General features: G+C 41.7%; 1 protein-coding gene across 1 annotated transcript in view; it reads right to left on the reverse strand.

The window, feature by feature from the left end:
• The window catches only part of RTF1 (RTF1 homolog, Paf1/RNA polymerase II complex component), a 50,926-nt gene extending 30,221 nt beyond the window's left edge, over positions 1 to 20,705 (reverse strand). Inside the window, exons 1-2 of the mRNA XM_019442502.2 lie at positions 20,505 to 20,705; positions 8,699 to 8,809 (exon numbers count right to left, since the gene is read on the reverse strand). Of these exons, the coding sequence (XP_019298047.1) occupies positions 8,699 to 8,809; positions 20,505 to 20,702 (309 nt within the window). The 5' untranslated portion in view covers positions 20,703 to 20,705. The remainder of the gene's footprint in view (positions 1 to 8,698; positions 8,810 to 20,504) is intronic.
• Positions 20,706 to 23,092: the final 2,387 nt, after the last annotated feature.

The following is a 23,092-nucleotide window of genomic DNA, read 5'->3' on the forward strand; positions in this document are numbered from 1 at the left end:
ATTAAAAGAGATTAGCACTTTGACTCTCACTGATGTAATAACTACTATAATGGCAGCATTATCTAATGATATAAGGGAGGTTAGTACTACAACCCTGTGCCAGCCTGAGTATGTGAGGGTGGTATAAGCAGGTCCTACTCTGAGAAGCAGCTGACCTCATTGGCACCCAGCTGACAGACAGGAAAGAACATGGGATGGCAAGTGGTTGCTTTGGACTTGGATAGATGGAGAGGCTGAGGACTTTGAACATCCTGAGGCAGAAAAGCAAAGAAACTTCAAGATTTCAGAGAGGCTGGGTACCTGGATGGCTCAGTTGGTTAAGCATTTGACTCTTGATTTTGGCTCAGGTCATGATCTCGTGGTTCGAGAGCTCGAGCCCTGCATCAGGCTCTGCACTGACGGTGCGGAGACTGCTTGGGATTTTTCTCTCCCTCTCTCTGCCCCTCCCCTGCTCTCGTTCTCTCAAATTAAATAAATTAAATAAATTAACTTAAAAAATAAATATATTTCAGAGAGGCTATCTCTAACGGGCAAGGAAGATCATATTCTAGGTCTCAGAATCCAGAGTAGAAACCACTGCAGGCCAGTTACTCTGAAATGAATTTACAAGTAAAATGAAATACACTGAGGTGAGTAGTATTCAAGAACAGTTGGGCTAGTGATAAACCACACTGAAATTGGGGGTAAATGGAATTCAGCCCTAACCCTCAACCTGAGACTACTTATCTCTAAAGTAGAAATAATAATACTGCCTTGACCACCTATCAGGGTGGTTTGAGACTCAAAGGAGACAGAATAAGAGAAGTACACAGCACACTCCAGAATCCAGGAAGTTCTGTATTAAGGCAGGATACTACTATTTTATGATGGGAAAAGGAAATCAGAACTTCTGTTAGCCTGTTTTCATAAGTGAAATAGGGGAATCCAGATCTCTATGACTGTGTGGGTTTTTAAAGGTGTAGGATTCTTCATAAACTGAGTGTTATACTAAGTCAAAGCAACTGTCTAAAGGATTCTGTAATCATTATTCTAGACCTTGACAGTGGCCAGCAAAGAGGTATATGGGGAGGACATGGTTCCTGATTTATGTTTTTTTTTCCCCCTGAAGGTAGATAAGGGTCAGCAGAGTTGAAAAGTAAATGCAATGTAACAGGATATTAAAGAGTATGAAAGATATAAAGAATATGAAGGATAGCTCGGCTTTCTTTTTCCTTCTACTGTGTAATTAATCCGACAAAGTACAAAAGATACTACTGTATTCTGTAATCAGGCATCACATGTATTTAACTGGAAAACAGAGAATCCCTAAACGCAGTCACAAAAACTTACAGTCTGGTATAGAGACAAAAACAAAAGTGAAACAGAAGTCATAAAAAAAAAAAATGTGAAAGATAATCAGTACCTCCATTCCACTGTTTGGTGGAAGTGTCAGAATGTAAACAAGTCTGAGCAAGTGGTCCATGAAAATCACTTCATTTTTCCAAATTCTAATGATGAGATTTTATGGTGTGTAGATAAAAGAGGTGCTACTGTCTGGTTATCTACATAGCCGAGAACCAAGAAGTATGTTTAAGGGAGGAAAAAAAAAAAAAAAAAAAAGGGTGTAAGCAATCCAAATAGCTGTCGCTAAATTCAAACACTAAAGCAGAGTTTTCCAACCTAAACTCTAGAGGGTCATCTGGTCTCCTGACCCCAGAGCAGATCAGATGCAGGAAGATGGGAGCAGAGAGACTACCAAGAGGGGAGAACGATGGCCACTTCTTACCTACGTTAACAGAGGAGAAAGATAAGGCATAAAATGCATAAACTACACAGCTCAGTTATTTTGGAAGTCCATATTTCACAATACAACTGCCATTCATAATAGTTGACTAAATCAGCAAGAAAAACTTATATACTAATACCTATCAAAAATTTCTTCCTGATCATGGTATCTCCCCTGCCAGGTAAGTATTCAAAAATTTCTTCAAGTATAGTGATTTTATATTTTAAATTTTCAAAGATTTAGTTTCAGTACTGGGGTAATTCGTCTATGTGGAGCATCTTGTTCCAGAGATATGCTGTGTACCAAAACTTCAATAAACCAATATACACACAGGGAAATATTAGCTTAGCAGTGAAGGCCTTTCTTGAGAGCATGTGCTAATTAGGTATTACCTGTATGGTAAAGCGATCACAAAATGCTCTTGGATAGCTAAGTCAACTTCCTAGAGGAGCTGTTACTAAATGAATTTAAAAGTAAATAGTTCATCGTATAGGTAAAAGAACATCATGGGATGCTTGGGTGGCTCAGCTGGTTAAGCATGTGACTCTTGGTTTCGGCTCAAGTCATGATCTTGTGGTTTTGTGAGTTTGAGCCCCGAGTCAGGATCTGTGCTGGCGGCGTGGAGCCTGCTTGGGATTCTCTCTCCCCTACTCACACGGTCTCTGTCTCCCTCAAAATAAATAAATAAATAATTTAAAAAAAAGTAAAAGAACATCAAACTGTTATAGTATAAAAATACTGGAGGGGCACCTGGGTAGCTCAGTCAGTTAAGCGTCGAACTCTTGATTTAGGGTCAGGTCGGAGCTTGCGGGTCATGGGATCGAGCCCCATATCAGGCTCTAGGCTGAGAACACTCTCCCTCGCTCTCTGCCCCTATCCTGTGCACATGCTTTCTCTCTCTCAAAATACATAAACTTAAAAAAAAAAAAAAAATACTGGAGGAGCACCTGGGTGGCTCAGGAGGTTGAATGTCCAACTCTCAATTGTGGCTCAGGTCATGATTTCATGGTTTGTGGGATCAAGCCCCACATCAGGCTCTGGGCTGACAGCTCAGAGCCTGCTTGGGATTCTCTCTCTTCCCCTCTCTCATGCGTGTGTGCGCTCATGTGTGCTCTCTCAAAATAAACAAGCGTTAAAAAAAAAAATACTGGAACCAGCCAAGAGATAACAGAGTGGGGAAAAAGAGCAAAACTAAATCCAAATGAAAGAACCTGAAAGATCAGATAAGAAAAAAAGAGAAGGAAGAAGCTTCAGAAAGAAATACAGTAGAGCAAAATGAAATGGGAGAAAAGCAAGAAGAGCAAAGTCTTCCAAAAGGCAAGTGGGGGCATAACCACCAGCAGGAAGATGGACAGAAGTTCTGGGGAATAAAAAACAGGTGTGACAAGTACTGAACTACAGGGCTGAGCCAAATGCTTTTATTTCTCAAAAATGTTGAAAACAAGACTATACACGAAACTTTTAAAAATAATTCTTGCTTAGGCAGAGGGTATTAGAAGATAATTCAGCTATCTCCTTACTTTGACTAATGTAGTTTTATTCAACTCTGAATAAAAAAGGATTTTCTTGGTTTTTGATGTGATTTTTACAAGCAAGAAAATTGAAGCTTCCTTATCTAGTTTCAGCTGTTTCTAGGAGATCCACTGTGCTTTTTTAAGATTTTTAAGTAATCTCTACACCCAGTATGGGGCTTGAACTTACAACCTCAAGATGAAGAATCACACGCTCCACCAACTGAGCCAGCCAGGCGCCCCAAGATCCACTATGTTTTTAAAAAGGATTCTGAACTACTTGATTTAGGACTCAGTTCCTCCTAACAAATGGACTTTTTTGTTTGGGCCTTTTTTTTTTTTTTTTTAAACCTCATCTTGTCAATGAGCAATTGCTAGCTCTCTCCTCCTGACCTTGTTATTTTTCCTCTCTGCCACTCCTGTTTGCACCCTTACTGGCTCTTTCCCTATCAAATGCTTTCAGGGACAGGAAATGACAGCACCCAAACATCACACTATAGCACTGTGACCTACCTACCACTGAGCTGTGCGTTCCAATTTCTCAGCTTGGTCAATATAAACCTTACATAAAGAGTCCTGCTTCTTATTTTTACACGTGCCCCCAAGATATCACTGAGAATAATCTCTTCACCAAAAAATAATACACAAGTATATTCTCTTTCATTAAATTTAGGTTTTCCTCCCTGCAAAGATACTGTATGCGAAACATCTACTACTCCCTCCCTACTTGCACCTTGCACTTAATGTACAACGTGCCCACTTTTTTCTGCATAGGAAATGTCCATAACTTCTCTTTATCCCCCCCGGCCCCACACCTTCCCCTGCCCCAGGTCAATTAGGTAGATACTTTCAGGCTCTAAAGTCAGGGCATGTCTCTTCTTATAACAAACCACCCATTAACCTTCTAACTCAGTTGTTCTTGACCAGTTTTCTGTCTTAGCAAATCTGAGGGGACCAACATACTTCTATCTGTATTCATGGCTTACTAATGACAAGAAATAATAAAAGAGATGGAAGGGGAGAAAGGATGGGAGATGTATTTAAAAAAAAAACTCCAGAGTAGCCTCTGGTACAGAGTTCAGATCATAGGCTCCCCACCTGAGAAATGCCACTCTAACAATCAAATTTCAAAAAAGCTAGGTCATAAGGATATAAGTGCCATAGCAGAAATCAGAAGACATAGAAAATTAGTTTAGTATGTGAAGTAATACAAAGATGTATAAATATTTATTGTGAGAGAGGGAAAAATAAGAGGCTCCATCTCAAACTTCACATTCTAAGGATCTCTCAGAAGTCCCCTACCGACCTTAGAATATCTTTAAGGCAGCCATAAATCTGAGTTCACAGTAATACCACTGAGTTTTCCAGTAGTTGTCAGGATTTTAAAAATATATTATTTTAATCTTTTTGGACAGTTCGCTTAACTGTCCAAAATAACGAAATACTCACCCTAACTTTGAGGTGATCTGTGCTAAGCTATTAGCTTGGGTGAAAGACTGATGATAGTGCAAACCAAAGTGGCACCTTTCAGAATGACTATGTTATAGAGGCTGCTATTCCCAGTGGGGTGGGGGAGAAAGTGAATGGAGTAGAGTTGCCAGCAGCAGGTGGGCCTGGGACCCGGAGGCAACAGCAAGAATTAAGAACTTTGTGAGGGAAAGTCACTCAAAGTTTCATTCCCCACTGAGCAGGGTGCAGCTTGTGTCTCGGCTTTTTCTCTAATAAGTGCATAAATTGTTGGGTAGCATTCTAAGGTGAGGACATTCAGACTTGGTTAAGGAGCTATCAATGACAAAGGGAACCATAAGCTGTAAAGGTTTTTATAGACACTGGATGACTCTAGTAAACGTTTTGGACTCCTCTAATGCAGTGGGGTTGACACAGACTCTACCCTCCCGGTAGAAGCAGTTAAAAAGGATAAGGGGACTCCCTACAATAAGTGCATACCTGGGACTCTGATCTAAGACAGGAATATGGAGAACCAAATACCTCAAAGGATAGTTATTGCTTGTATCTTAAGAAAATGCAAAGACCAAAAACATATTACAGGGTATTCCAGACTCAACACGAGTTCAAACTTCACAGGATATTGTCAGGGGGGTGGGGAGTGGAGGTGGGGGACAGACTCACAGAAGCTGACTTTTGAAACATGAAAAATAAAACTAGTTGATGTAGGAATAGTGGGAAAGGGAATTATTTCAGGATTTTCCTGTACTATCTAAATATTTTTTAAGAAAAATGAAAAAGCAAAAACTTATTTCAAAGAGCCCACTGCTTTTCTAACAGATTTATTTTACCAATTTGAGAGGAATTATAGTTCCACCATTAAAAATAAACAGAAAAAAACTCACACTCACTACCTCTTGCTGTGGAAAACAATTTTAGGTCTATTAAATTATTTAAGATTAAGAGAACTTAACTACAGTCGACCAGAATGCAATCATTCCTAATTTAACATATGCAGGGCACTGGTAAACACTGTTCTGTTAATTAAACTTCATTATAATAAAAACATGTTTTACTTTAGTGGAACTTTAAAACAAATTTCCTAGCAGAAAGCAGGAAAAAATCTCTCTGACCTCAGCCGCAGCAATTTCTTACTTGACACATCTCCAAAGGCAATGGAATTAAAAGCAAAAATGAACTATTGGGACCTCATGAAGATAAAAAAGCTTCTGCACTGCAAAGGAAACAATAAAAACTAAAAGGCAGCCGACAGAATGGGAAAAGATATTTGCAAATGACATATCAGACACAGGGCTAGTATCCAAAATCTATAAAGAGCTCACCAAACTCCACACCCAAAAAACAAATAATCCAGTGAAGAAATGGGCAGAAAACATGAATAGACACTTCTCTAAAGAAGACAACCAGATGGCCAACAGGCACATGAAGAGATGCTCAACGTCGCTCCTCATCAGGGAAATACAAATCAAAACCACACTGAGATATCACCTCACGCCAGTCAGAGTGGCTAAAATGAGCAAATCAGGAGACTATAGATGCTGGAGAGGATGTGGACAAACGGAAACCCTCTTGCACTGTTGGTGGGAATGCAAACTGGTGCAGCCGCTCTGGAACACAGTGTGGAGGTTCCTCAAAAAATGAAAAATAGAACTACCCTATGACCCAGCAATAGCATTGCTAGGAATTTACCCAAGGGATACAGGAGGACTGATGCATAGGGGCACTTGTACCCCAATGTTTACAGCAGCACTCTCAACAATAGCCAAATTATGGAAAGAGCCTAAATGTCCATCAACTGATGAATGGATAAAGAAATTGTGGTTTATATACACAATGGAATACTACTTGGCAATGAGAAAGAATGAAATCTGGCCTTTTGTAGCAACGTGGATGGAACTGGAGAGTGTTAGGCTAAGTGAAATAAGTCATACAGAGAAAGACAGATACCATATGTTTTCACTCCTATGTGGATCCTGAGAAACTTAACAGAAGACCATGGGGGAGGGGAAGGGGAAAAAGAAAAGTTAGAGAAGGAGGGAGCCAAACCTTAAGAGACTCTTTTTTTTTTTTTAATTTTTTTTTTAACGTTTATTTACTTTTGAGACAGAGAGAGACAGAGCATGAATGGGGGGAGGGTCAGAGAGAGAGGGAAACACAGAATCAGAAGCAGGCTCCAGGCTCCGAGCTGTCAGCACAGAGCCCGACGCGGGGCCTGAACTAGTGAACCACGAGATCATGACCTGAGCCAAAGTCGGACACCTAACTGACTGAGCCACCCAGGCGCCCCCATAAGAGACTCTTAAAAACTGAGAATAAACTGAGGGCTGATGGTGGGTAGGAGGGAGGGTAAAGTGGGTGATGGGCATTGAGGAGGACACCTGTTGGGATGAGCACTGGGTGTTGCATGGAAACCAATCTGACAATAAACTTCATATTAAAAAAAAATATTTCCTGGGGTGCCTGGTGGTTCAGTCCGTTAAGCGTCTGACTCTTGATTTCAACTTAGGTTATGATCTCATGGTTCAGCAGATTAAGCGCTGAGTCTGCATCTGCGCTGAAAGTATGCAGCCTGCTTGGGATTCTCTCCCTCCCTCTCTCTCTGCCCCTCCCTTGTGCTCTCTCTAGTTCTCGCTCTCTCCCAAAATAAATAAGTAAACTTAAAAAATATATACATTTTCCTAGACTGCAGGGTTTGAGATTCAACAGAAAGGGGGTATCTGGCCTCTCTCCAGGAAATTACTAAAAGGAACAAAGTACTTACTTACTTTATTTATTTATTATGATAGAGACAGAGCGTGCACATGCAAGTAGGGGAGAGGGGCAGAGGGACAGAGAATCTTAAGCAGGCTCCACACTCATCATGGAACCAGATGCAGGGCTCAATCCCACGACTCTGGGATCATGACCTGAGCCACACTCAAGAGATGGGACACTCAACCAAATGACATACCCAAGGACGCCTGAAAAAAAATATTTTAAATCAAAAGAGGAACATGTAGGAGGGCTTCAAAGAACTTTCCCCTTGTCTCTCTCTTCCATTAAAGTTCTAGATCTTTTAGGGCTTTTTTTGATGGTAGACAGTTTGGGAAAGTCACCTTGGTTTAAACAATGAATAGCTGGATTTTCTTCCTTAAAAGTTACAACCACCACTCTGAGGGCATCAATTCAATCCATCCAAAGAAAACTTATCTTGCTAAAGTATTTCCCACTAACATATGGCATTCTTTTTTTTCTTTTTTTTAACTTTTTTAAGTAGGCTCCACACCCAACGTGAGGCTCAAACTCACAACCCTAGGATTAAGAGTTGCATGTTCTGCCAACTGAGCAAGCCAGGTGCTCCTAACATATGGCATTCTTGACAGAATTTCTCTTCCAAGGGGGCTCAGTCAGTTAAACGTCCAACTCTCGATTTTGGTTCAGGTCATGATCCCACGATTAGTGAGACTGAGCCTTACACTGGGTTCTGAGAGCACAGAGGCTGCTTGGGATTCTCCATCTCTCTCTGCCCCTCCCCTGCTTGCAAGCAGGTGCATGTGTGCATTCTCTCTCTCTCAAAATAAATGAACACCTAAAAAAAAAATAATTTCTTTTCTAACACGAACATGGAAAGAAAAAGTTGAAATAAATAAATAAATATAAATAATAAAATAATAAATAAAATAAAATAAAACAAAGAGATGAAGACTAACAGGCTGTGCCTCTTCTTTTGCAACAGGGCTAGAAATAAGCAAGTAAACAATGGCCACATGTGCTCTGTAGAGGGGCCCACTAGGTAAATGACAGTACAAGGTAACATGACAATTCAAGAGCTTTCTTTACACCATTTTCTTTCCCTAAGTTCTCGCAGATCTTAGGTAGTAAAATCTCAGGTTAAGGAACAGCGGCTGTCAGAAGCCACCAGATCAGGACCCTCAAATACCACTCAGTCCCTGGGGCCAAGCCCCTGCACACCCACCTCATCATCGCTGTTGGACGTCTCAGAGTCTGAGGAGGCTGCAGGCTGACTCACAGGTGGCTCTTTCTCCTCGGAATCACTGCGCTTCCGCTTTGCCAGGGACAAAAGCTCCTAACAGGGCAGAAGTAGACACATGAATTTTGTTCAACAGAGAAAAACATTCAAGGACAAGAAATGCCCACCTTCCCTAGATCTCTTCTACCTTTTTGTGCTTTCCATCGAAAAATGTCACCATGGGAACTTTTACCACACAAACAGACTAAGTGCCAGTATTCCTAAGCATTAAAGAAATGTTTTCAAAAATCTGCCCCTTTCTTCTTAATGGGAAATGTATGTCTGAAATGAAAAAGTGACTAGAAAACTGAACTGGAGGGTACCCCCAAATTGCAACCTGCTACATAAGCACCAATTCTGAGGAACTGATAGAAGAACCATGTTTTCAAAGGTAATCTGCTCATTGATCTTACTGGTATAGCTAACTAATACTCAAAGCATCCTCTTACTGTAATTCATGCGAAAATTAGCATTTGTGGGCTGTTCTGAATAAGCTGACAAACTCCAAGGTTCTAAGATCATTTCTTATTTTGAATGCTTGAATCAGAAAAAACGAGGTATATTTTTGGTGTTTAACCCCAAGTCTGATAACAAGCAGTAAGTGTGCTGGCTTCTACATGAGAATCCTAATTTGATAACCCAAATGTTTCCATTCACCACCTCTGCCTTGTCCTGGTCATTGTGACAGATTAGAAGGGGAAGGATGTGCCAATAAGTGTCATGACTACAACCAGAATTTGCTCTCTTACATGGTTCCTTTCTCCAGTTACTTCTTGCCAACTCAGACCAGTCACCCAAAAATGCCACGAAAGGAAACTTCTCTGTTTCTTGATCTCTGTAATATCAGTACTAGTCCAATGTTACACTGTACTTACTTGGCGTCAGGTGCTTTTCTAAGTATCTAACATTTAATACTCACGACAACCTTGAGGTAAGTTCTTTTATCATTCCCATTTGAAGATAAAGAAACCAAGCAACAGGAAGGGTTAAGTAACTTACCCAGGTAACACAGCTAGTACATGAGAGAGCCAAGATTCAAACTAGTGGAAGATAGAATCCTAGCTCCTAATTCAGTCAAGGTCTACCAGTCTAAAACATTTTTTCCCTTCTGCCAAAAAAGAGAAAAATACAACTAATAAATACTAGCAGTATTATTTCTTGATGATGATGGTGCTATACAATTATACGTCAAGTGCAAAGATGGATTTTAAAATAATAGACTGCTACAAAGTATCTATTTTCTTCTTCCAGTCTCTTTCTATTTTAGGAGTATACTCTCCTTGGCCAGAATGAGAAAATGACCTTCTCAGATTAACAGCCGACCCGCTCTCTTCTTCATATGCAGTCATGAAATGTTACTCTTCTCATTTCATTAACGAGAGCTAGCATACCAACTTTATGAAAAGGCTGAAGATCGTAAGCACATTCTACTTATTCACTCCAAAACAATAACTTCTATTTACCAAATGCAAATTACAGCAATATGTGTATGTGTTTATGGTCTTTTAAAAAACTTGAGGGGGTGCCTGGCTGGCTCAGTCAGTGGAGCAAGTGACTCTTGATCTCGGGGTTGTAAGTTCGAGCTCCACATTGGGTGTAGAGATTACTTAAAAATAAAATCTTTAAAAAAATTATAAACTTGAGATATAATTTACATAAAGTACACTTTATCCTTTCTTAGGTATACTATGAATTTTGACAAATACAGTTTAACCACTCCCACAATCAAGATATAGGGCAGTTCCATCATCCTCACAAATACCACTGTAATTTGCATTTGGTCAACTGGAGTTACAGTTTTGGTGTTAAAAAAAAAAAAGACTGTTCTTTCAGGAAATTAATGCTCTTTTCAGGAAATTAATGCTCCTCATATCCTTTCCTCCATCCCACAACAACCACAGACCTGTTTTCTGACCCTACAGACAGATCTACCCATTGTAGAATATCATATAAATAGAATCATATAGTATGTAGCCTTTCGAGTCTGGCTTCTTAGCAAAATGCATTTGATATTCACCCATGGGGCGGTATATATCAATAGTTTATTTCTTTTTATTGTTAAGGAGTATTCCATCATGTGGATGTACCACAGTTTATTTACCAGCTGAAAAACATTTGGGTTGTTTCCATTTTGGCGCAATTCATGTTCATATACAGGTTTTTGTGTAAATGTAAGTTTTTATTTTACTTGGGTATATACCTAGAAGGGGGATTTCTGAGTTATATGGTAATTGGCAGATGGCCTCTACTATTATCTCCCTTGCCACATTACCTTAATGCAAGTTTATAAAATTCAGAAAGATTTCTGATACGTTATCTCTTTCCTGAGGTTCACAAATGCCCTAGAAATCTGTTTTAACACCAACTCACTATAACAGGGATTTGGATACCTAGCAATCAAATCCTACCCTGAAACATTAACTATTACAAGCGGCAGGCATCCATTAAAAGTTACTGTAACTAAAGTGTTAAAATGTTAATACTGCCTTCCTGTTAAAGAAGTTCCACTCTAGAGGCGCCTGGGTGGCTCAGTAGGTTGGGCGGCCGACTCTTGGTTTTGACTTGGGTCATGATCTCATGGTTCGTGAGTTCAAGCCTGGCATCAGGCTCTGTGCTGTCAGTGTGGAGCCTGCTTGGGATTTCTCTCTCTCCCTCACTCTCTGCCAATTCCATGGTAGAGTTTATGCTCTTTCATCAACAAACAATTGCATCTGATAGACACAGTCCCTCTTCTCCTAAGACATTCAATACCATATTAACAATAGTATGGTGACAGCAAAGACCTTCCTAACAGTGTGAAAGACACCCTTTCCACAAGTTAAGAATTGCACAAGAAGTTAATGGGGGAGCACATGGCAAGGCTACTCTACAATTAAGTCCCTTAGTCTACTGAGGGCTTGTCAAGTACAGCTCAACAGACCAAGGTGCAACGGAAAGTCTTTCCAACATGCATACGTGAAGAAACCATCATCAGATTTACTACTTGTAGGGGATGACGGATCCAACACATGGACTTAAAAAGCCAATCTAAAACTGACTCATGCACATGCATGGGTCCAGCTGCAGCTCTCTCCTGCCAGCCCGATTCAACTGTACCACGCTGGTTGAGATGTTTCTGTGTGTCCAGTGGTTCTTTCTCACCACTGCCCCTGTGTTTCATCTCATCCAGTGAAAACCTTCCGACTTATCGCAGTATTTGTCTAAGGGGATGGCAGTCACGGGTGCTAGCATGTAATATCAAGTTTAAGATGAACTAAAGATCTGCTTAAATTAAGGCCAATGCCCAACATAGTATACGTATGGCTGTGCAGGATACCACATCTGGCCTCTAGAGCAGTTTCCTCAACTTTGCTTAAAAGCGATATTTAACATTAAATCAGATTGCCAAAACCAAGACACTAAAATAAGGTAAGTCTAACTGCACTAACGTAATGTTTATTAAAATAGCACCATTCCGGTTAAGATTAGAATTCTAATCCATCAATACATGAAGACTCGTAAACCTTAAGATTTCATTCCCCAACCCCATCACTCACACTGCATGTTTTGTGATGTTATGCTGGGATCGATCAGTAATAAAGCAACTTAGCTCTCTCTTACTTACTTAAAGGAAATTAAATCTCCTCTTTTTAATCAAATCTCCCATGATCACATGAAAGTGGGATACACAGTCTGCACCCCACAAGTGAGAATAAAAGCCTACAGGGATAAGCCTCAGAGGTTTTTATGGCTAATTAGCATGCTGAACTCTTTCTCACTTATTCATTCCACAAATATAACTACTGTAAACAATTACTACCGGCTAGTGTGACCAAACATCTTGGTTTGCTCAGGACTGTCGTGGTTTTAGCACTGCAAATCCTGAAAACTCAATTCCTCAGTCCAGGCAAACAGGGACACCCTATTACGAGTACCTATTATGTACCACCAAGCCCTGTAGACAGTCATCAAAAAAGAGGGGGCACTTGGATGGCTCAGTCGGTTAAGCGTCCAACTCTGGCTCAAGTCATGACCTCGTGGTTCCTGAGTTCGTGTCTTACATCGGGCTCTCTGTTGTCAGCACAGAGCCTATTTCAGATCTTCTGTCCCCCTCTCTGCACCTCCCCTGCTCTCTCTCTCAAAAATAAGTAAACATGAAAAAAAATTTTTTTAAGATATATAGTCCTTGACCTCATGGAATTTAAAATTGAGTGAGGGAGACAGACAATAAACAAGAAACAATTCACTATATCTTATGATAAGTGCTAAGAAGGAAGTGAATCAAGTGAATGAGGAATGTATCAAGATACGGTGATCTGTGGAGGCTTCTCTGTGGCAATGGTATTTAGGCTGAGACTAGAAACTCTGAAAGAGGAAACAGAGGGGCAGTTTTCTGGACAGAGATCTCCAGATGGAATAGCTAAGGCCCTGAAGCTGGCAACAGCTTGGTGTATTTGAAGAACTGAAAGAGAACCAGTGTGACTGGAGCTTAGCAGGCAACGGGGAGAATGGAGTAGGACTGGTGAGAGGTAAAAAGAAACCAGATCATTTCAAGGTTTATAAAACAGTATCAGGAGCATGCATCTTATCTGAAGGCAATGGGGAGCCATCAAATTGTTTCAGGGGGAGTAACCATCTTCAGACGGTTTTTAAAAGAGCACTCTAAATGACAGAGGAACAGACCAGAGGGGCCAGGGTGGAAGTGCAGGAAGGAGTCAGAAGGAATCCAGAGCAGTGTGATCAGAGTGGATGGTGACCTGGATAAGGACAGGGAGAAGAGGGAGGACTAGAAAGATACTGAGGGAAGAGTGGTAATTCACACAGGTTTAAATTTGCGATGTTAATTCTTATTCTTTCTTTCCTATCAAAACTGTAGGTAGAATAAGATTCCAATGGTGACGCTGGTTTACTTTTCAGGAGTAAGAAATGGAGCCATTGTGTGTATGTATGTTTTTGAGGCAGGGAGGTATTTCTGGTTTGTTGGAAGTGTCTCAACAAGCATCTACCATTTTTTTTTTAAGCATCTACTATTTTTATTGAAAGAAAACAAATTAAAACAATGAACATATACACCAAAACCCTTCTGAAGTAATTCCAAAGTGGGAGTATAACAATCCTTTATGTTTCTCATGATTGGCACTAAATGTGGCAACGTATCCTTCATATTTCCAGCCAAGTAATTATAACTGTAGATAAAATACTGAGTTCCATATATGTCCACAATGTTATAAAACTAACAAAATCACTTTTCAGCCTGTTCAAAATGTACATTAAAAAAATTCTATTGTTACTTGCTCTTATCTAGTTTCCTCTTCTAATATACTTTCTAAGTAATGCACATTTCTTCTACCCCTTAAAGAGATATTAGTATTAAATCAGAGGGGTTGGAGCAAGAACTCCCAAACTGACACTATCTCCTGTCTCTAACTCTTCTGTAACCAGAAAAGTCAAAAAACTTTCCACTGTAGATATGCCAAGAAGCATTTGCATATTCAACAAAGGTTTATTAAGTGCCTACTCTGTGTCAGGCAGGCATTAATATTATTATTTTTAAAAACCTTCTCTTTAGTGGCACCTGGGTGGCACAGTTGGTTGAGCGTCTGACTCTTGATTTCAGCTCAGGTCATGTATCTCAGTTCGTGGGTTCGAGCTCCACATCAGGCTCTGTGCTGACAGTGCAGAGTCTGCTTGGGATTCTCTCTCTCCCCCTCCCTGCCAGCCGGTGTACATGCTCTCTCTCTCAAAACAAATAAACGAAAAAAACAAAAACAAAACAAAAACCCAAAAACCTGGAGAGACGGGAATATAGACAAGATTTTTTAAAATGTTTATTTATTTATTATGAGAGTGGGGGAGGGGCAGAAAGAGAGGGAGAGACAATCCCAAGCAGGCCCCACGCTGTCAGCACAGAGCCCAACGCAGAGCTGGAACCCATGAACCTCAAGATCATGACCTGAGCTGAAGTTGGACGCTTAACTGACTGAGCCACCCAGTTGCCCCTCCTGCTTTTTTTTTAACGTAGGCTCCATGCCCAACATGGGGTGTGAACTCATCACCCCAAGATCAAGAGTCGCATGCTCTACCGACTGAGCCAGTCAGGCCCCAAGCACACATTATTTTCAACTACCCACTTGACATTTCCACTTAAATATCTCACAACTTTAATCTCTACATCCAAGAGTGAATCCATTTCTTCACCTTTTTTTTTTTAACGTTTATTTATTTTGAGAGAAATAGAGAGAGAAAGAGTGTGCCCACGCAAGTTGGGAGAGGGGCAGAGAAGGGGAGAGGATCCAAAGTGGGCTCTGCACTGACAGCGGAGCGTCCCATGCGGGGCTCAAACTCACAAACTGTGAGATCATGACCTGAGCCAAAGTTGGACGCTTAACCAACTGAGCCACCCAGGCACCCCCCCATACTCTTTACCTTTAAACCTGCTCTTTCCCAAGGTTCCCCATCTCAGGCCAGAACCTCCTCTTCCTCACCTTCAACATTCAATCATCAAGTCCTCTCATTTTATCCTTAATATTATGTCCAATCAAATCTCCTTTCTGCTGTCTCTGTAAGTACCATACCAGTACAAGTCAAGCATTCATTTAACAAACATTGACAGGGTATCTGCTGCATACCAGGCACTGTCCTAGGTGCAGGAATACTACAGTGAACAAACCACCTTGCCTACCTGGAACTTCCACTCTAATTGAACTTCTGCTCTACACCATCTCTCACCTGAACTCCTCTCTCTACCACCTAACTGGTGTCCCTTCTCTAGGTTACTCTCCACGTAACAGCCTGAGGAAACTTTTTAAAAGACGAATCTGAACACCTCTTCTGGCTTAAAATCCTTCAGTGATTTCTCATTACATCCTCAGAAGCAAGTCCAAAGTCCTTAAAGTTGCCAACATGGCCCTACCAACAACTTTAAAACTTTTTAACCTGTAAGATCAATGATACCTCATGAGCCAGTATACAAGAAACATAGGTTTCAGAAAACAATACTCCTTTTTACTAAGTCTGACACATGATGTTTTCTTTTTAAAAAAATTTTAGTTTTTAAAAGTTAGTATCTATACCCAACATAGGGCTCAAACTCACAACCCCAAGATCAAGAGTCATGTGCTCTACTGACTGAGACAGCTAGGTAACCCTGATGTTTTCCATTTGATTCAATTTCATTTTCATTTTTAATGCTGGTTGTGATTCATTAAACTGACTTTTCCATCTTCAAAGGGTCCAAATAGAGACTACTGCAGCTTCATTTGTACCTTCTCTCTCCAACTTGTTATATTCCAGTCACTGTGTGTTTCTTTCAGTTTCATTAGGGTGCTAGGTCCTTCCTGCCCCAGTGCTTCTGTGCATGCTGGTCCCTCAACCATGAACACTCAACATGTCTCTGTGCTCTTTGGTCTCCTAATCTTTTCCTTAACACATATTCCAGGTTTCAATTTAACTGTTACTCCCTCCAGGGTCACACTCTCACAATATCCTTGCTCATAGCCTCTAGCAAAACTGAGGAAGTGACTCTCTGAGTGAGCAGTGTTTGCTCTGCCACAGGCTCAGCCCTGCCCTCTCCTCTCCTCTCCTCCCCCCCATCCCCCCACCCCTCCCACCCCCCACCTTTCTCTAAGCTCCCTGAAGGTGGAAACTGTTTCCATTTTGTTCAACCAGTAATTGCTCTGGTGCCTAGCACTGTCTAGCACATTTATTGAAAGATAAACAATCTCTGCCCTTGAGGAACTTATAGTCTAGGAAGGGAGCAATAAGTGGTACGCCAACAGATTTGGGGGTGAAAGATCTGTTTTGAATTTTTCTTAAAAGCCTCTCTGTTAAAGCTCCCATGGGACTCTATCTTCTCTGCACAGAAAAGGTGAGTGAAATTAGCAAAGGAGTTACATCAAGCTGAATGCAACACTATGACACAAATTAAAAAACTTCAGTAGTCAACAATGACACGTCTCACAAGTTCTTCATCCTAGACTTCTACCAAATTCTGCTCTAATATAAAGAACACTATATGAGAGGCACAACTTTTAAAGTTCCCAACTTTTATGGGGAAGGTTTACGGAAGGATACTTTATAACAATGGTATTTTTTACATATGTCTAAAGATAACTCCTTAGAAAATACTTAGGGGCCTATTCTTTCAAAGACAAACTTAATTATTGCTACTTCAAGTATCATGAGCAGAGAAAAAGAGGACATGACAACATAATCACCATTTGAAACAAGAAAGGAAATTATGAAATAAAGCGTTCTAGTATGCATGTAGCTCAATTTTTTTTCTTGAGAAAGGCAGAGTAAAGTTTTTATAAATACTGAGTTGTATTGATCTGAATAAAGAACTCTTATTACTTTATTACCTTTGGATACTTTCCATTTTCTAAGACCCACTGCATAAATATTATTCCATTAAGAGTGACACACATTATTTCCATGGAAGTACATGATGGGGTAAACAAACAAACTAGGTTTGTCTCAAACTCTTTTCCAAGAGGTGCCAAAACCAAGTTATCTTCAGGATTTGCAATTCTAAAATGTTGAAGAAAGGGTGTGCCCAACATAAAAAAAATAAGGTCACTAACAGGTCATATGTTAAAAGAAATCCTTCAAATTCTCAAAGGTCTGAGTTTTTAAAATCTTTTAAAGTTAAAACAATTTTAAACTACTTCGATTCAGTTACTACACACCTTCCTTCCCATCATGAAGAAAGGAAAAAGAAACAGGCCTCAACAAAAAGTATCCCAACAATTCAAATAGCTTCAGAGATTTATAAAAGCCAACAGCTTTGCCATCTCAAACATCTCTGTTGAGTTTCTTCGGTTCTGCACACACTATGGCCGGGAGAGGAAGCTATTTCTCTCCCAAACAAACTACTTAGAGTGTCTTATTAAAAAGATTAACTGCACGTAGACAGCGGTCTCAATCATTCACAAAAATAAGTACCTGGGCTGTTCCTAGTAAAAATGCAGAGTCAAGGGCTCTATCCAAAAAGGGTCTGATGGGAGCCCCTGCAAAGTACATTTTAAATAAGTAACTCAGGCAGCTTCTGACACAGGTGGTCCTCCTCCCACCACCAGGAAGAACCTGTATAGAAGGCTCACCTGCCTCAGTTTCAGCAAGGACTAAGACGGATGTAATATTTCTAACATAATGGCTTAGGTTCCCACCGGGAAAACCCAGGGACAAAGGACCTCCTTTCTAACTGTGCTTCACTCACACTAGACCTCAGATTTGTAGCAGTATGGTCTTTTCCACAAGAACCTTACACTAGACAGCAAACATGATGTTACACCCCCAATGAAGAGCCAGAACCAGATGGAGCAGCCCAAGGTTATCTTGGTTATAAAGGCCCAGGATGCATTAATTTTGTTCTGAGGATTCCAAAGACCCCCAAACCAGCCTGACTTGGGACTTCTGCTAAAGGTCTCTGGTGATAACTTATGGAAGGCAGAGATCTTTGTTTTTGATTCCTCTGAGAGTCTGACACAGCACTGAATAGATAGATACAAGGCACTGGTGCCTCTGTTAGGATGTGCAGGGAAAGGGAATTTTGATCTGGTTCCCATCTGATAAAAGAATGCCAATGAGAGTGGTTGCAGAGGAAAAAGTTGAAATTGCTGTTAAATTGTATTAGGTATTACTTAGAAATGTTACGCTAATTTCTTTTTATAAATAGATAAAGCTGGATTTAAAGTTGCAATCCCTTCCAGTGTCCACTACGGATAGGCTCTTTGTGGATCAGGTAGAACCTCTCTATCAGAAAAGGAAACTCTCAATTCATTTCATTTGTTAGAATTCTGTGGAAAATCACTACGGACAGAGTAATTTGCAGCTTAGTTCATTCATCATCAGTCTCAGAGCGCTTTACTAAGGAAGCGCCCAAATAATCTTTTTAAGTGATGTAACAATATCCTCCAAACTATTCAATGGACTTTACAAACATGGATTCTAGCAACATGGAAAATGATCATGAAACATCATTCTCATTTTGCACTATAAAAAATTAAAAGACTAACAGATTAAGTTGGTATAGTGAAGAGTATGGGCTTTGCAGTCATGCAGATACAGAGTTCAAATTTCAACTCTACCATTGACAAGTTGTGTGAATCTAGGTAAATTACTTCTTCAATCTCCATTTTCTTCATATGTAAAATTGAAAATATGGTACCAACTTCACCATCATTTGAAAACGTGACAATGTAAATAAACTACTCAATTGAGGTTGACTAGTTCACCCCAAACACTATGTAAATGGTAGCTGATGTTATTATTAGAAATACCTACATTTCTAGATCAGGAAAAAAAAAGTTCTAATCCTAAGTGCCAGTCTAAAATTATCAACCAAACTTTTCCAAACCAAGAATATATTTTTTTCCAAGAATATATTTTTTATATTTTTGTAAATTTCAGGAGCCTTTCAGTTCCTACCCCCAAACAGGTTTTCCTCCTTTGATAAAGCCCCACTACTTTCCCACCTCCTTACCACCATTTTCAAAACAGTCCTCTTTTCAATACATTTTCAGCCCCCCCCCCAAAAGTCCACCCCTTTCATGCCTTAATACTTCAGTCCTGAGACCTGTGGCCTAATACAAACCCCCCAAAACAAGCCATTTATACAAAAGCCTTAGTTTGCAAGTGCTTGTACCAATATTAATTCTTACAAATACTTGATCCTTGTAATAGCCCAATTAGATACTCAAGGTTAATGTTGTATCTAGATTTTACAGTTACAGCCAAAAGATACATAGCTAAAAAATAGCATGGCCAGCCTGGAACTCAAAATTTCAGATTCTAAATTCACTACTCTCTCTACTCAACTTATAAAGCTACTACTTCTTGAATATTCTTTCTTCATACCATTTGTTCACAAAACATGGCAAGAATCCTCTTTGAATCTTCTAGTATCACTAGAGCACTGCTATAAAGGACAGCTCCTCCCTACAGTATTTTCTAGGATATAAAAACAATTCAACCTTAAGACAGTGAGACCAAAAGTTACTTTCAATGGCTCCTGCACAATCTTCAAATAAGAAAGAATTCTGGGATGTTGCATGAAAAGAGCCCGGAGGCCTCAGCCATAGTCCTTCCATATCCTTCTATATATTTCTCCACTTCTGCCCACTTTCCTCCTCCCAAGAGTTTTCTTCGGTCTGACATCTCAACAAGGACCCTTCTCAACCACAAACGACCCTAGTTGCCAAATAGATTTGTGCCTACAGCTAAGTCTTTCTCGTCAAGCACGGCAGAGGTTCCCCGGAAGGTTTAAGAGTGTCTCTACTCTCGGTCTACACCCCTTGTCTGAAAAACTTCATCTTCCAGAGCCCACACCTTCTCGCCCCCCACCCCCACCACCCCACACTCACCCTTGCACCTCCTCCCAAATCTCCCAGGCTCCTGGGTTGGCGGGCAATACTTCCTATCTCTCCGGGCTCGGATCGCCCGGCCTGCAGCCCGCCGCCCGCCGCTCCGATCTGGCCCCAGCAGATCACGGACCGGTCTGGTTCCCCAAGCCAGAGGCCCACCAGCCTGGTCCCTGCCCCGCCTCCCGGCCCAAGGCGCCAAGTCCTCGGGGCTCCTTCTCCAGGCCCCGGCCGGACTCCGAGGGCCCCGGGCGCTGCGGGGAACACAAGAAGGAGGTGGCAGCGGAGGTCAGGGCACGGGGCGGGCCGGGAGCTCGGGCCGGGAGGCCCCGGGCCCGGCCAGCTCCCGGCTCCCGTGGCCCGGACTCAGCCCTCCCGCTCCGCCGGCCCGCGCCTCCGCGGCCTGCCCTCACCTGATCGAGGTTCTCATCGCTGCCGCTGTCCTCCGTGTCCGAGTCGATCACGACGCGGCCTTTCCGCTTCTTTACCATGGTGGTCCCCCGGCTCCCACGCCGGACGCCGCCCGGACTCCCCTCTTGCCCGCCTGCCAGTGGGACCGCCACTGCCGCCGCCGCCGCCGCCGCTCGACCCACACAAAGGCGACCGCGCATGCGCGCTCCGCTCCGCCCCTGGCCCCGCCCCCCGCTCGTCGCACGCCGTTCGCCGGCGCCCGGCACCCCGCCCTACCCCACCCCCGACGCAGCGTGGGAGGCGGAGCCCCGTACAGGGCTGGGTTCCGGGCAGTGGACAGCGGTCCCATACCCTGCGCGGGCGCCGGGAAACCTTGGGTGTGTCTCTTCTACCCGCCCGAAGATTGGTGTGCTACGTACCTATCGTGGACGGGGCCTGCGAGCATCTGGGTCCTCTCTGACAAGTCTTTCAACTGGCCCACACTGATTGAATGTCGGGGCGATGTCAGGGACCTCCCGCCTGTTAGACACAAGTTGGCTGGACCATCTAGAAGGCATCCGTCGGGGATTAAGCCTGCCTACCTGGGTTGTGCAAATGACACCTGTGCTGGAACCTGGAGGATGCATCCGAGTTACCCAAAAGAAGACTAGAAGGAAAGATGTTCCAAGCAGAGAACCGCGTGGGCAAAGGCCCGTAGATAATTGAAAAAAAAATTGGGTTCAGGGATAAAGTTCATTATGGAACACAGAATATGATGTATGTGGAGGAACGCAGCGGCCACATTATTCAGTGCCGAATAAGCTATGATCAGAATCCTGAACTTCAGTATTGAAAAATTTTAAACTGAAGGATGACGTTATTAGATTTGTGTTTTAAAAAGATTACTCTGAACGCAGTTTGATGAATGAATTAGAAGAGAGGGAGCCTAAGGGCTAGGAGACCACTTAGGCTGTTGGCATTATGGCAAGAGATGATGGTGCCCCAAACTAAGGAAGAGGCAGTGGAAATGGAGAGAAGTGGATGGATTCTGGATAATTTGGAAGACAGAATTCCCAGGAATTGAATATTAGTTGGAAGAGGGGTAAGACGAAGTCCAAAACAAATAATGCTTAGAATTTGGCTTAGGAATCTAATCTTATTGGTGGTGAGTGGGTGCTTCATCAAGATAAGTAACATAAGTGTAAAGGAAGTTTGGAAGACTGGTGTATGCAGGAAATAAGTTCAGTTTTTTACCTGTTGAGGTCAGCTGATTAAAAGGACAACTTCAGAGACACCTGGCTAGATCAGTAGATAGAGCATGCGACTCTTGATCTTGGGGTTATAAGTTTGAGCCCCATGTTGGGCAGAGAGATCACTTAACAAAAAAGGGCAATTTCAGAAGTGATTTCTTTGTGGGATTTTGAATATAGGGTAGAGAGCATAAGCAATAAGAATTTGAAAATGTTCTCAAAACTTTTTGGGAGACCATTAATTCTTTATTCTGGTAGTGAATTTAGGAAGTAGACCCCAGTCTTTTCTAGGCATTACTGGGCACAGGCAGGTTGATGAATCCTTGCTCTCTGGCTCCCTTTTTCTTTTCCCTTATACTGTATAAATTTTATTTTCTCCCATAAGCTACAATACATGTCACAAACATGCATGCCGTAAAGTGATAGTAAAAGAAAATATACCAGACTTAGAGGAATCCCTGGAAGTAAACACATACCTAAATGTCCAATTTGCTTCCAGTTAGCTTGAAAATGTGTTCAGGATTAAGGTAGAGAAAACAACCTAGGGTCCAATTACCTCTTTACTCCAAAAGATTTTGAATAAGATATAACCCCTAGGCCACTCTCCTCCAACATATCCTTGGAACTGAGCCCATGGCCAGAATGACTCAAAATGACCAGGCTAGTTTCTAGCCACCCTGAATTTCGGTGGCTTTCTGTGAGGACCCTCTTTAAATGTGTTAATAGAAGAAGACCAGGAGCGCCTGGGTGGCTCAGTTGGTTAAGCATCCAGACTTCTGCTCAAGTCATGATCTCATGGTTCATGACTTTGAGCCCCACACTCAGTATGGAGCAGGGCTCCATACTGACAGTGGGGACCCTGCTTGGGATTCTTTCTCTGCCCCCCTCTCTTTCTCTCTCTCAAAAAAATAAACTTAAAAAAAAAGTCAATGTCCCTTGACTGCAATTAACAAACATATGTTCTAGGGCACCTGGCTGGCTTAGTTGGGATAACCTGTGGCTCCAATCTTGAGTTCATGAGTTCAGGCCCCATGTTGAGTGTAGAGATTACTTAAAAACTCAAGAAAAAAGGGTATGTTCTTTCTTTGAGTGAAATCTGTTGATTTCAATCTTTCTGTAAGGGATCTTCTTTTTTTTTTTTTCTTTTAATTTTTTTAATGCTTATTTATTTTAGAGAGGGAGGGGAGGGGCAGAAGAAGAGGGAGGCAGAGAATCTGAAGCAGGCTCGGTGCTGACAGCAGAGGCTCAGCGGGACTCAAACTCAGGAACTGTGAGGTTACAACCTGAGCTAAAGTTGGATGCTTAACCAACTGAACCACCCAGGTAGCCCTTCTAATAATTCATGGGCTGGAGTTGGTCCA

This window comes from Panthera pardus, unplaced genomic scaffold (assembly GCF_024362965.1).
Source record: "Panthera pardus isolate Hobbes unplaced genomic scaffold, ASM2436296v1 HiC_scaffold_24, whole genome shotgun sequence".
Classification (NCBI taxonomy): domain Eukaryota; kingdom Metazoa; phylum Chordata; class Mammalia; order Carnivora; family Felidae; genus Panthera; species Panthera pardus.